Genomic DNA, 13,085 nt, shown 5'->3' with positions numbered 1-13,085 from the left:
ATTTTCCAGGCAGACTAAGCCTCTGACTTTTGCCGACTGTATTGGAGATGAGCTGCCTGTGGGATGGGAGGAGGCCTACGACCCCCACATTGGAGCCTATTATGTCGACCACAATACCAGTAAGTTGAGCAAGATTCAGCCCACCTCACGCATGCACCGGAGTATAGAGTGTCTTATATGTGATTCTGTGGGTTAAAAAAGATTGTGTCATATTTAAATTGACACAAATGAAAACAAGGCTTTGACAGACAAAACAGAGTTAATTCAGTGGCCCTCATTCATGAAGCACCACTAGAACAAATTTCTTTGTACATAATTTGTTGCAAATGGCCAGTTTTTTGCTATTCTAACTATTTTAAATGAAACATTTGGACACACCTATCTAAGTGTGGTTTTAGTATTAATTATACACAATTATAGAATTTATTAATATTGTGAATTAGCTTTTCAGTTTAAATTTTTGTTGCAGTTTTAATCATTTTATGTGATTTTTTTTATTTTTTTTTATTGTTTAGTTTTTCTTTTTTTTTAAGTTTCTATTTAACTTTATATTAGTTTTAGTAATTTACCTCAATTAAATTTTATTTAATTTCAGTTAGTTGCCAAGAGAGCATTTCTATTTTTTCAAGTTTTTGTTTTTTGTTTATTTCAGCTTTACTTCATTTATTGAAAATGATTGTTCATGGTTTTAGTTAACAATAATGCATCTGATGAACACTTTTTTTTTTTTTTTTTTGCCGCTTAATATTTTTTTGGAAACTGAAAATTTTCAGAAAAAGAAAATTAAAAAGCACAACATTTATTTGAAATAGAAATCTTAGCAGCAAAAACCATTTTCAACAATAATAATAATAAGAAATGTTTCTTGAGCACCAAATCAGTATATTAGTATGATTTCTGAAAAGTGAGGTGACATACAGCCAAGAATGGTGACCCATACTCTGAATTTGTTCTATGCATTTAACCCATCCAAAGTGCATACACACACTGTGAACACACACACCGTGAACACACACCCGGAGCAGTGGGCAGCCATTTATGCTGCGGCACCCGGGGAGCAGTTGGGGGTTCGGTGCCTTGCTCAAGGGTACCTAAGTCGTGGTATTGCCAGCCCGAGACTCGAACCCACAACCTTAGGGTTAAGCATAGGAAGGATCTTGTGACACTGAAAGCTGGAACAATGATGCAGAAACTTCAGCTTTTCCATCACAGGAATAAATTACACTAACATATAAAAAAATAAAACAAAACAGAAAACATTGCTTTCATTGCATTACTGTTGTTATAGTTTTAATCAAATAAAGACTTGGTGCGCATGTGACTTCTTTTAAAAACATAAACTTTTGAACATTAGTGTATTTATAATTTGAATTACATTAAAAACATAATGATTCCAAAACTTTTGAATGGTAGTGTATGTATTCCATTTATTTTTTAAAGATATTTTTATCTCTCCTTTCCACAGAGAGCACCCAGTTGGAGGATCCGCGGGCCCAGTGGCAGCAGGAGCAGGAGCTCATGTTGCGGGATTATCTGAATGTGGTTCAGGAAGCATTGAGTGCCCAAAAGGAGATCTACCAGGTCAAAGAACAGCGACTTCACCTGGCCCAGCAGGAATATCGGCAGCTAAATGATGCTTGGCGGGACAAATCATCCTCACAGACTAGCTGTAAGACTTGCGACTCTATTCCCGTGTCTGTCACTTAAAGATCGTTCTTATTTATGAGCTACTTGACACTTGATTCTTGAGACATGGGATAAAACAGGATATAAACATGTTTGTGTATTAGGGAATTAATCTGTTTAACATGTTTAGAATTCTTCTTCTTTCACATTGTCACGCACTATAGGTCAACAATGTGAAAAAAAAAAAAAAATTATAAATAGTGCTGTCAAAATTAGCACGTTAATATATGCGTTTAATGTTTCCAGGTTAACAGTGTTAAAAATATTCAACGTTTTTGCGGTTTTAGGGTTTGAAAGTATTTTATGAAATTATGTTTTTGTAGTTTAACACGGAACAAGAATTGCATTTATTTAGATGCAGCATGTCTTTAGGACCACATCAAACGAGAGCCTTTTCAGACTTGCATTCCAATTTTGGCTCAGTGCCAGGCACTAGTCAAACGAGTGCGGAAAAGGTACAGACAGGGCCTAAAATTAACACTCGCCAAATGCGAGTAATAATGTTGGCGAGTATATGTAACAGTGTCAGTCGCCAGTTGGTGGGTAAAACTTTTATGAAATATAACAATGCAATGTAGTAAGAACAACAGCCAGTTTTTAAAGAGATTTGCTGTTTCTGATGTAAGCAAATAAAATAATATTTTCAGAATACAAGATCATCGTGATTAGCTGTTCTGTCATAAGTGACGAGAGCGAATCAAATAATAGGATACAAAGGGGCTGATTGGGTCAGAGCAATGTGATGGCCAGCTTGTCCCTAAACACGGTTCTAATAATTTTTACCTGAGAAGATATTGCTGCTTCATTTCCGAACATTAACTTTTCTCTTCTTTATTCTTCATCATAACCCGAGAATGTGGCGACACATACCTGGGGTTAAGCCGCCTAAACGGTGCAGTGAAGTAGGCTATAATTTGAAAGGTTGCTCGTTCGGCTGTACACATACACTGAGTCGCTTTAGACAGTGCACCAGTAGGGCTTCAGTGGACGAAAACACACAATTATGTTAAAATATACTAAATGAGTACTAAATGACAGCAAAGAGTTTGGAGGAAATAGGATATGTGTCAGATCCGATTTTTATTTACCCTCTCCCCCCTTTAGAAATTTTTACAAAACGCCTATTTTAAAGTATTTTTATTTTTATTTTTCGCTATGTCAGGAACTTTGATAACATAAAGAGAAAATCAAGTGTGAAGAGTAAATACATTTTGCCCCATGTCTCAAGAATCAAAGAACATTCGTAAATTAAAACCACCAAATCATTTGCAGAGATAAGATGGTGAGAGCTTCATGCTTAATTGATGGGGTTTTGCAATCTTAAATTCGCTTTAAAATATTTGTGCAGCCCAACCAGCAATGACCTCACTCTTCAAACATATTTTGCAAACAATTTTTTTATTTGAAATAAAATGCTATTAAAATGGATGTAGATTTATGACACAGTCTGTAGCATTATTATTGGTATAAATCACTACGGAATTCCAGAGCTGTGCCGAGTGGTTTTACAGATAAGATAAAGCCTTTGAACTCTTATCATTCCTACAGTAAATTCCAGATCCTCATCAAGCAGTAAATATGACCCTGAAATCCTCAAAGCGGAGATTGTTACAGCAAAAAGCCGGGTAAGAAGCTCTTCCACCTAACATGGAGCCTTTGATTATTTGCTATGAATGCTTTCTTGTTTATGTAAGACACAAATTGGGTGTTATCTTTGCGGCACTCTGTACTTCATGGATTTCGGATTTGATGATAAGAAGTGAGATTACGCCTAATGCCAAATGTAAGATGTCTTATAATTATGCAAGTGTCTCATTCATTCACATGCTCACTTTCTCTCTCTTGATGTCTTTTGTTCAGGTAAATAAGCTGAAGAGAGATTTGGCCTATATGAGGCAAGAACTCCTTTATAAGGAGCAAGGCTTTGAGACATTGAAAGAGTAAGTGTAACCTGACCTCACTGCATGATCACGTTCCAGACAACTGATCGCTTCCTTGTTTGAACTTATTCCAATCTAAAACCATCTTGCCTTTGTGCAAGACAAAAACATATCATCTTATCTCTTGGCATTTTATGAGCCCATTGTCACTTTATTGTGATGGAGCAATTTCACATTTGGTTTGTCTGTGGTTGTAAAAGTTGATATTTTTACTATTTTACAGAACATTATCCACCTCAGTGTGACGCTGTTCATATTTCATATTATTTTATATCATGGTTGATGGATTGTCTTAACAGCTAGTCGACTAGTCCAGTGATTATAAATTGGTGATACTTCAATTTGTTTCTGAGGCCCTGTTTACACTAGTGCTTTTTAGTTTTAACTGGAAAATAATTCTGTTGACTGTGTGGAAAAAACAATCCTATAATGCAAAAAATAACTTTGTTTTAAAATTCATTTTAGTTTTTACATTAATTTAAAAATGTACTAAACAAATATAAGATATAATATTTTTATGTAAAATAATTAATATGTAATATTAAACATAATATGTAAATGATATGCGTGTGGCCTGTTAGACGTGCAATTGGACCATAGTGAGGCCCAGTGGAAAAAAGGTTGAGAACCACTTCTAAAATGCAAATAATAAAATTTCTACTTACTATATCTTTGGTTGTTTATGGCAGAGGCTGTCCATTTTGTAAAACGATTTTGGCTCTAATCTCATATTTTGACTTTTGTGACAGTTTTACCATAATGACTGTTACTCATAATTGCACATTAGCAAACTTTCAGTGAACTTTTCACAGCAAAGAAAAAACGAATTGTCTTAATGTTTAACAGTGTAGCTATGTACAAAGCAGAGTTTGCATAGAGATTCTTTCAAACCAAGCTGCTTTCTGCTGGTCAATTTTCAGCATGGCCAACTTGAAACGGAATCTCTAAATCTTCATTCGGAAATCATTCACCTCGCACGAAATTCCTGACTGCATGGATTCCTATTGAAATGACTGGATATCTTCCCCAGAAGTTTACTTAACAATGGTTATTGTGACCGCACCTTTGATAAGCTCCATGAATTAAGAATCCAGAAAAAATAACCTAAACAAACATGTCAAACCTCAATAATAGACCAGTCTGTTTCGGAATCACTAGTTGACCCTTCTGACATCCCCTGCTTCATATAAGGAGCTTAAAAATGTTCAGTCCTTGTTTTCCCACCTCTAATTGCTCAAGATATTTTCCCTGCAGGGGTGTTTTAGGAAGCCTTTGACTTAAAGCTTTGGATTGGGCTCTTTTTGTATGTGAAAGGGCGTTGAGATGCTGGGCTGATTCCTGTTGACAAGCCTCCCTTTCGTTCTTTTGCCCAGAGGAATGTGGACTAACCTGTTGGTCAGGTCTGCACATGACTTACCGATGACTCCCTTTACATGCCCACTTCTGCTAAACAGAGCCACCCACCTGTATTCTTGCCTCTAGTGAAGCTTGTCATTCCAGGAAATCGCAAACAAAGCATTCAACAGAGATGTATAAGAAAGTTTCTCTGTTAATGCATTCTCTGTTAATGGGACATTATGCCTCGCTCAGGTGACTGGGTGACAGTCACCCTATCTGCGGGTTAGCAAACATTTTGCACAGAGTGAATCCTTGTATTATTTTACTGTTCTTGATGACTCATTTAACTACTATGGTGGTTTGGAAGTAGCCACAGCTAATTGCTCTGGGTATCAGTTGGCTTCAAATATGGGGAAGCATTTTTGGACAATTTTCAAACAGAGATTCTTTGGTAGTCATGCATGTGATTGACAGCAGGAAGTGTGTTAGTAGTTTGATTTGTTTTTGTGAATTGATTCATTCATATGGTTTGTTTCAATGAACTGATTCTAGGGCTGATCAAATAATCAATATAAAACTGGAATCACTATTATGGCTTAGCGATTATGAAATCGAAAAGGCTGCGATTTTAATTAAATATATGCAATGGGTGTTTCACAGATTAAAACCCAGGGGCATTGTAGATCCTTTTCACAGTGGCACAAGTCCCCTGTGCCGAAGTAAAATACTATTATGTCAATGAAGATTATGATGTATACCGACCTGAGAATGACTTTTTCTGGTAATATTTCAGCAATCAAGCTGTGTTTTTTTTTTCAGCTTTTCAGAGCTAGTGATCTCAGATTTTCAAATAATCTAAATGGTCAAACAGGTTTGCAAAAAGGTTTGAAATTGTTGGTGATTCAGTTTGTTTCATTAAGACAGTTCGTTCAATAAAATAAAAATAGTAATGTTGTATTTTAAGTGCTTAATTCTTTATTTTACAAAAAAAATTTTTTCATGTTTTTTAGTAGTAGTAGTAATCATCATCATCATCGTTTTATTTTACAATACAAAAAATATGTCGGGTTCCAAATAAAGTGTCTCTCAGAGTGAATTCTGAGTGTAATGTGAATAATTCAACTGAATCATCAAAAGAAACTTGTTCAAAAGAACAGTTGGGTTAAATCTCAATTATTGCAAATTGACCTTTTTTGTTTTACTTTGTCTTTCATCAGAATTGATCACAAAGTGTCCAGTGCCTCACATGGATACAAACTGCAGGAAGCCCAGGCCATCCTGAAGGAAGTGAAGACCATTAAAGATGCCATCAGCTCCGGGGAGAAGGAGAAAAAGGAGCTAATGCAGGTAAAAATGAAGCTCAATCTCTTTGAACCTTAATTCAGTTTTCAATATATTCTATGAGCAATGACTCCCTGAATGAAGCATGTAAACATTGCCTAGCTCACAAAAGGTCGAAATGTTACACCTTGACAATGTTCTGGGAACACATTCCTGCATTCTTTCATCATTCGGACATCGTGGAGAAATTGTGGAAAATTTTTTGTCTCCGTTCCAGGTGTACATATAAGCGTAGACAGGCCAGTGATACTCTGTAATGGCTAAGTACACACTAGAGAAGTAGGCAAACAATCTATCCAAATAAAAACTGCACTGAAGTGCTCTACTCGCTGCATAATTATAGCCAGTCTGATTGTCATAATAAGCTAATGTGTTTAAGCAGATAGGAGTGGTTGAGTAAGTGGGGCTTTTCGCTGAAGACAACAATCACAAATACATACTTTTACTGACATTATTTGTCATTTACCCTCACAAAAATGTGTATAAATATTTGACATAATACAGTTATGTATATGCATGTAGAACCAGGAGGCTCAAACTTTGTGAGACAAAGTGCTTTTTCAAGGTTTTCACAAATTTTATATTCATGTCTGACTTTTGTTGTTAATGTGTTGGGGGGATTGGGGTCACAATATTACTGCTTTTACTGTATTTTTAATCAGATAAATACAGACTTGTTGAGCATAAGAAACAAATCTTACTGACCTAAACTTTTGAACATAATGTACATAGTACTACCATGCTATCTTTATCTGTGAACCTTTAACAGACTTTTTTTTTTCTTCATGGCATCACAACAGTCAAATTTAAAAAATAATAAAAATAAACACATTTTGAAACTTAAACTTTAAAAAAAGTTGAAATTGACAAGTGTACAGTACATATACATAATGTCATGAATTTTGATTCAAATGTATCCTCAAGAAGTAAAAGATTGCAACTCAATCCAAAATGTACACCACATTATGTGTTTCAGATAAAAACATAAGCAAATTTATTATTTGGTTCTAATAATAATTCATATAATGTGACAACGGGTGAATGGGAGGATCCGTTTGTTTGATCCGAGTGTTTGCACTAGCATTGCGGAGTGAGAAGTTTCCTTGTTTGCATAATGTTTTGTTAACCTACTGCTCTTGAATGTAGGCCTAAAGAAAATATTTGGTTATGTACTCTTTGCGTCTTTACCGTAATGTACAAATCAGGTTGTACTGGAGGCTTAAATTTAGTCAAGTTTGCTTGTGTGTTATGTATGTATGGGCTGGTATGAGATTTTGATGGTATGATAACCTTAAGCAAAAATATCACGGTTTCACGGTATTGTTGTTAAAATGTGTTCTGAAATGTGTTCTTTTTACATGACTGGGTAAAAAAAAACAGTAAAAAAAAATGTGCATCATGAACAGTGAGTGATCTGCCTGCTACAGTATTTTTCTCTGTGCGTCCGTCTTCAGCGCCTGTGTTAATGGGTGTTAACAGACTTCATATTTTCACATAAATGACATTTTGGAGAATTGTTGCATTGCAAGGCAGTTTGTGCAAGTCCAGAACAGAGAGTTGCAATAAGGCAAAAAACGTCCGGTTGCCGATCGCGTAAAGGTCAAAGTATATTTCTGCCGTCCATGCACCGTCGGCATTATGTTATTTTCGTCATCAAGAGGGCTTGCGGTCAGCCGCGCACCCCGTGGTACTGCGCGTGTGTCGAGCTCATCCGTCTTCGCTCATCCGTCCGCGCTCATCTGCGGTTGAAAGCTGTGGGATGCGGCTGTGCGCGAGATGGAAAGGAACGCTGAATGTGAAGTGTACCCGGGCCCTCCTACACAAGTCACTGACCGCTCGCTCGCACCAACAGGAGGAGGAGGGGTCAGTGTTACTCTCTACACTGCACTCAGCCTGAGGGATTCCTACTCTTTCAGTCTTTGAGGAGACATGGAAAACAGCGCATACCGCAGGAATGGTATAATGGAAAATATTAGTGGTTTTGAAACCGTGAAATTTTCAAATCACGGTATACCTTGAAACTGGTAATAAAATATATATAGGCTTTATATCGGCTATCGTCCCCCCTGCTTTCCAAGATATCGGCATTGGCACCGGCTGTCAAAAACCAATATCGGTCGAACACTATATATAATTGCGAACACATCCAAAAGTTTGGGGACAGATTTTTAATGTTTTTGAAAGAAGTCTCATATGCTCACCTAGGCTGCAATTCTTTGAAAAAAAAAAAAAAAAACCTCTAATGCAGCGTCTTTGGGAGGGACAGTAAATTTGAATATTTGTTTTCTCTTCTGACTGCCGTTATCAGTCTCTCATATATATATATATATTAATATAAAGTAGTAGTTTATTGCCACAAAAAAAGTGTATATATATATATATATATATATATATATATATATATATATATATATATATATATATATATATATATATATATATATATATATATAAAAATATATAAATTATAAATTTTTTTTTGTGGCAATAAAAGTATTAATTCCTTATAAATAAAATTAAAAAAACCTACTTTCTGACCCCAAAATTCTGAATGGTATTGTATGTTTGGCAGATGGAGTCTTCCCAAATGTCACTTTAGTGTTTAAGCTTTCAGAGAGCAGCTTTTCAGTTCTCTGTGAGCCTAAGCTGACCTCATTTTTCTTTGGGTATTTTGCCTTCTTGGTTTTCCTTTTCTTTGTCATCTTTTATTTATTTATTTCCAACTTTTTCCTCACACTGTTCCATGAGCATATGGAGAGGCAGGCGGTGCTAAATAATGCATGCCCCCCGCTGCAGCTGGCAGACTTCTTCAATCATGCGTGTGCTTGCTTGTTACATGCGCACTCATAGCTTTGTGTTGCTTTCTTGCAAATAAACTCTCGTCCCTGTAGTCTCACTGCCTCTCGTTGCTCATCACTTAATAATCACACAGGTAACGTAACTTCAGTTCTAACACAGAAAGTGTCAGACGACTGAATTATGCTTTAGCCCATGTTGGCTGTTGTCATCTCAGACATGTTTTGAATGTGCTATCTGCAAACAATATCTGTGAGAGAACAGAAAATAGAGGTCAAAGGTTTTCTGACCTCACATGAAAGTGAACTGTTGCAAAAAGGGCAATATCTGACATCGGATTATGGTATTTCTTTTAGAAACTGGCTGTGCTGAAGGATGGTTTCCAGTTAGATTATGGCTCTCAGTCTGACCTGTGGGCTAGCAATCCGTCCTTGGCCAACTCAAACCTCTCTCTGCCCCGCCTCTACTCAGACGCCGAGTCTCAAACAGATGTACCTGCTGAGGTGAGTGACAGCCTTCGGTGCTGGGTTTTACATGGTTGTAAATGATGAAGGACTGTGGTGTCTTTTAGTGGTTTCACAATGTGCAAGTCATTTGTTGGGTGAAATGTATTTTATAATTTCAGAGATTTTTATTCTTTTTTTTTTTTAATTGTTATTCTTTTTGATATAGTTTGTATCAAACTCAAATAAATTGGCTGAGAAGGTACGACTGAGTCTGAAATATGAGGAGGCAAAAAGAAGGTATGTGTTTTTCTTCTGAATTTCCTCCTAAATTATTAGTTTTTAACTAGTGGTCAGTCAAGTTTTTTAATCAGTGATGTCAGTATGCCGTGATGCCATATAATCTAAACCTGGAAATAAACTGAAAGTTTTAAAAAATGTAAAACAAAGAAATAATAAGGACATTCAAAAAAAAAAAAAATGTATGAATAAAATATTTAAGCTTTTGCACAATATTTGAGTCACTTATCAAATAAGCAAGAGCAACATTTCAAATTCTAAGGAAGAAGTCTTTTATGCTCACCAAGGCTGCATTAGTTTGATCAAAAATACAGTATAAACAGTAAAATAGTGAAAAGTTACTTGTACGAACAATTTATAATAAAAAAATAAATGTTTTTCATCATAGAATTATAAAAAAGCAACAAAAACTGGTATTAGCATTGATAACAATGACAACCTATAATTGAGCAGCATTCAGAACATTTTAATTTATATTAAATGCAGTACTGTTTTACTGTATATTAAAAAATACAGCCTCAGTGAGCATAAGAGACTTCATTCAAGAACACCTTAAATATTCCAAACCTTTGACCTGTGTACACACACACACACACACACACACACACATACTGTATGTATATATACACATACATGCATACAAATAAAGCTTAATAGGATTTTGAAATCAACCAATTGCTATGTTTGTCTATGACAATAGCTTAATGCTTAACTTTCTTTACATTGCCTTATTCATTTTGCTGCCATCAGGATTGCAAATATTGAGGTCCAAATTGCCAAGCTGGATAGCGAGGCATGGCCAGGCCTTCTGGACCCGGAGAGAGATCGCCTGATCCTCATCAACGAGAAGGAAGAGCTGCTAAAGGAACTGCAGTATGTAACGCCACGCAAGCGCGCACCCAGCGAGGCAGAGAAGATCGAGTCTGAAAAGAAGCGACTCGAGAAGGACCTGCAAGCTGCACGGGACAACCAGAGCAAAGCACTGACCGAGAGGTAAGATGGATAACCGGGCCAGCAGAGTTCAAAGTATTTGGTTCTGGTAGTATTTTATTTTATTTTTTCAGTCATGCGATGTAACCATAGTATCAGAATGGGATGTTCTTGCAGGTCATTATAAGGTTTCTACAATCTTCGAAGAAATTGATTTTCTTTTTTTTCTAAGTATTTCTTTAGCTATAAATATACCAAACAACCAAACAAATAAAAGCATTTATCCAGCCATTGCAAATGACTGTAAAAGTCATGGGAGTTTCTAGTAAATTTATTAGCCAGAAATTGTAGGAACAAGGATCGCCCATGGCAGAATTTGATACTAAAGCCTTTTGGTTTTGATCTTTTGATCTTTAACCACTAGGCTACACCATCCACTCAATATGCAACAGAAATAAAGGTCTGACCTAAAGTTTTTTCCCTTTCCTTGACAGCATGTTAGAGCAATTTACCTGAAGCTTAGATATCCGTTCTAATGTGGACAATAAAGCTGTAATTATTGTGGAAACACAACAGGGCTCTAATCTGGGATGCTACAGCTGTGCTCTCAGGAAAATCTACTAAATAATAATTAATCAAACCCAAATTTGAAAGCCTCTTTCAGAGCTTAAAAAATGTTCACTAAATGCCTGGTGTGCAGAGACCACACTCGCAAAGATATTTTGCATTATGCAAAACGAGCAGCACCGCAGTCACTGTGTCCCTCATTTACTTTACTGCAGGCCCCTTCCATTATAACTGCACAATTTGGTTTTGTAAATCTACAGCTAAAATGGCAGAAGTTGAACGTCATTTATGCAAATGATTCATAATCGTCTACTAGTTTACTGCTTGTGGTTTGTAGCTAGTCTTGTACTCTCTGTGCGTTCACACCAGACGTGACTTGCGCCAATAAATCGTGCTATTTGCGCATAGTTGGACGCTTGAACATTTTGAGTTTATTTGCTTCATTCGCGCGTGAAATTCAGCTCCAGGTATCCACATACAGCGACAATGATTTTGTCCTCCATCGTTGTTTCAGATTTCTGCCTCTGCTCGCTACGTCATAATCACGTCACTACTAGAGCAAGCTCCTGATTGGTTAATGCAGTGCGAATTTTCTCGTTATGCGGGTCAAAATGCTTGAAATGCTCAGTTTGCGCCGCATCATTTGCGCTGCCTCATTCGGGCGAATCGTGCCGCAGGATGTCTATTCGCGTCTTTGCATTGACTTTACATGTAAATCACTCACACTTACTGCTTCATTCGCACCATTAGAAGAGGCACCTGTGTTTTGAGATCAGGTCACCTAGGTGAGAGAACCAATTACGATTTAAATTTTTTATTTTTTTTGCCAAACTCACTATCTTTCATTCTCTCTCTTTCTGTTGTTCTTTTTCTCACTTTTTCTCTCTTAGTTATTTGAACAGGGTCCTTGTTCTTTACTCTAGATACTGTATCCTCGTTTAGCTTGGCGTTCAGCACTCTTCCTGTAACCTGAGCGGCACAAACTCTGGATCTAGGTTGAACACAATGGGCGCCTTCTTTAGCGCTGCCGTTTAATAATAAACTAACTTCATTTTATTAGACCCACAGGAAGACTGTAGAAGCATTGTATAATAATATTCAGTTACTTAATACATATTATTTAATATTAAAAAAAGAAATGTCGATGGTCAAAGAGCCTATCACATAGTCTCTTCAATCTTGTCATATCATAGTTTTCAAATCATTGTCCATGTGAAAACTGTTAACTGCTTGAAAGTGCCCACTTCTCTTGTTAAAAACACACTTGGTCTGTTCCAGTTCATAATCCCAATAATGAGCAGTTGTCACAAAGATCTATTTGTTGCTTTGTTCAGGTTAAAGCTGCACTACAGAAGAAACAAACTAGTGAAGGAGCTGGAAGAGACGGTGAGGTTGGCGTCTTCCCTTCATACCCAGCTGAAAAGGTATTCTCCAACCCTGACATTTAAATAAAATATACAATACAAATGACACTCATAATATTGACTACATCTTACATTTTTCTGTCTGTTGGATAATTTGGATGTGCCAATGTTAATTATTCTATGTGATAAACTGGTAAATACATTCATATCAATGCCACTATTGTCAATAAACAATAAACAGCTGTAATTAAAATTTTATATAAAATCCGTACTGTTTTGTCTAAATAAAAATGCAACATTTTAAAAAAGTAAAATAAGTCATTTTAAATGCTAAGTTAAATTGGACATTATAGTTTTATAATGCCATAATATTTATAATA

At 36.2% G+C, this 13,085-nt stretch overlaps 1 protein-coding gene across 1 annotated transcript in view; it reads left to right on the top strand.

Annotated features, from left to right (window-relative positions):
- The window catches only part of wwc1 (WW and C2 domain containing 1), a 33,984-nt gene that overhangs the window by 5,951 nt on the left and 14,948 nt on the right, over window positions 1–13,085 (top strand). Inside the window, exons 2-10 of the mRNA XM_042747677.1 lie at window positions 10–119; window positions 1,466–1,669; window positions 3,235–3,311; window positions 3,547–3,626; window positions 6,182–6,311; window positions 9,458–9,604; window positions 9,774–9,844; window positions 10,595–10,837; window positions 12,676–12,765. Coding sequence (XP_042603611.1) covers window positions 10–119; window positions 1,466–1,669; window positions 3,235–3,311; window positions 3,547–3,626; window positions 6,182–6,311; window positions 9,458–9,604; window positions 9,774–9,844; window positions 10,595–10,837; window positions 12,676–12,765 — 1,152 coding nt within the window. The remainder of the gene's footprint in view (window positions 1–9; window positions 120–1,465; window positions 1,670–3,234; window positions 3,312–3,546; window positions 3,627–6,181; window positions 6,312–9,457; window positions 9,605–9,773; window positions 9,845–10,594; window positions 10,838–12,675; window positions 12,766–13,085) is intronic.

Source organism: Cyprinus carpio, chromosome B21, assembly GCF_018340385.1.
Source record: "Cyprinus carpio isolate SPL01 chromosome B21, ASM1834038v1, whole genome shotgun sequence".
NCBI lineage: Eukaryota > Metazoa > Chordata > Actinopteri > Cypriniformes > Cyprinidae > Cyprinus > Cyprinus carpio.
Note: the sequence above shows the minus strand (reverse complement) of the source record. Positions and strands in the feature narration are given on the sequence as shown.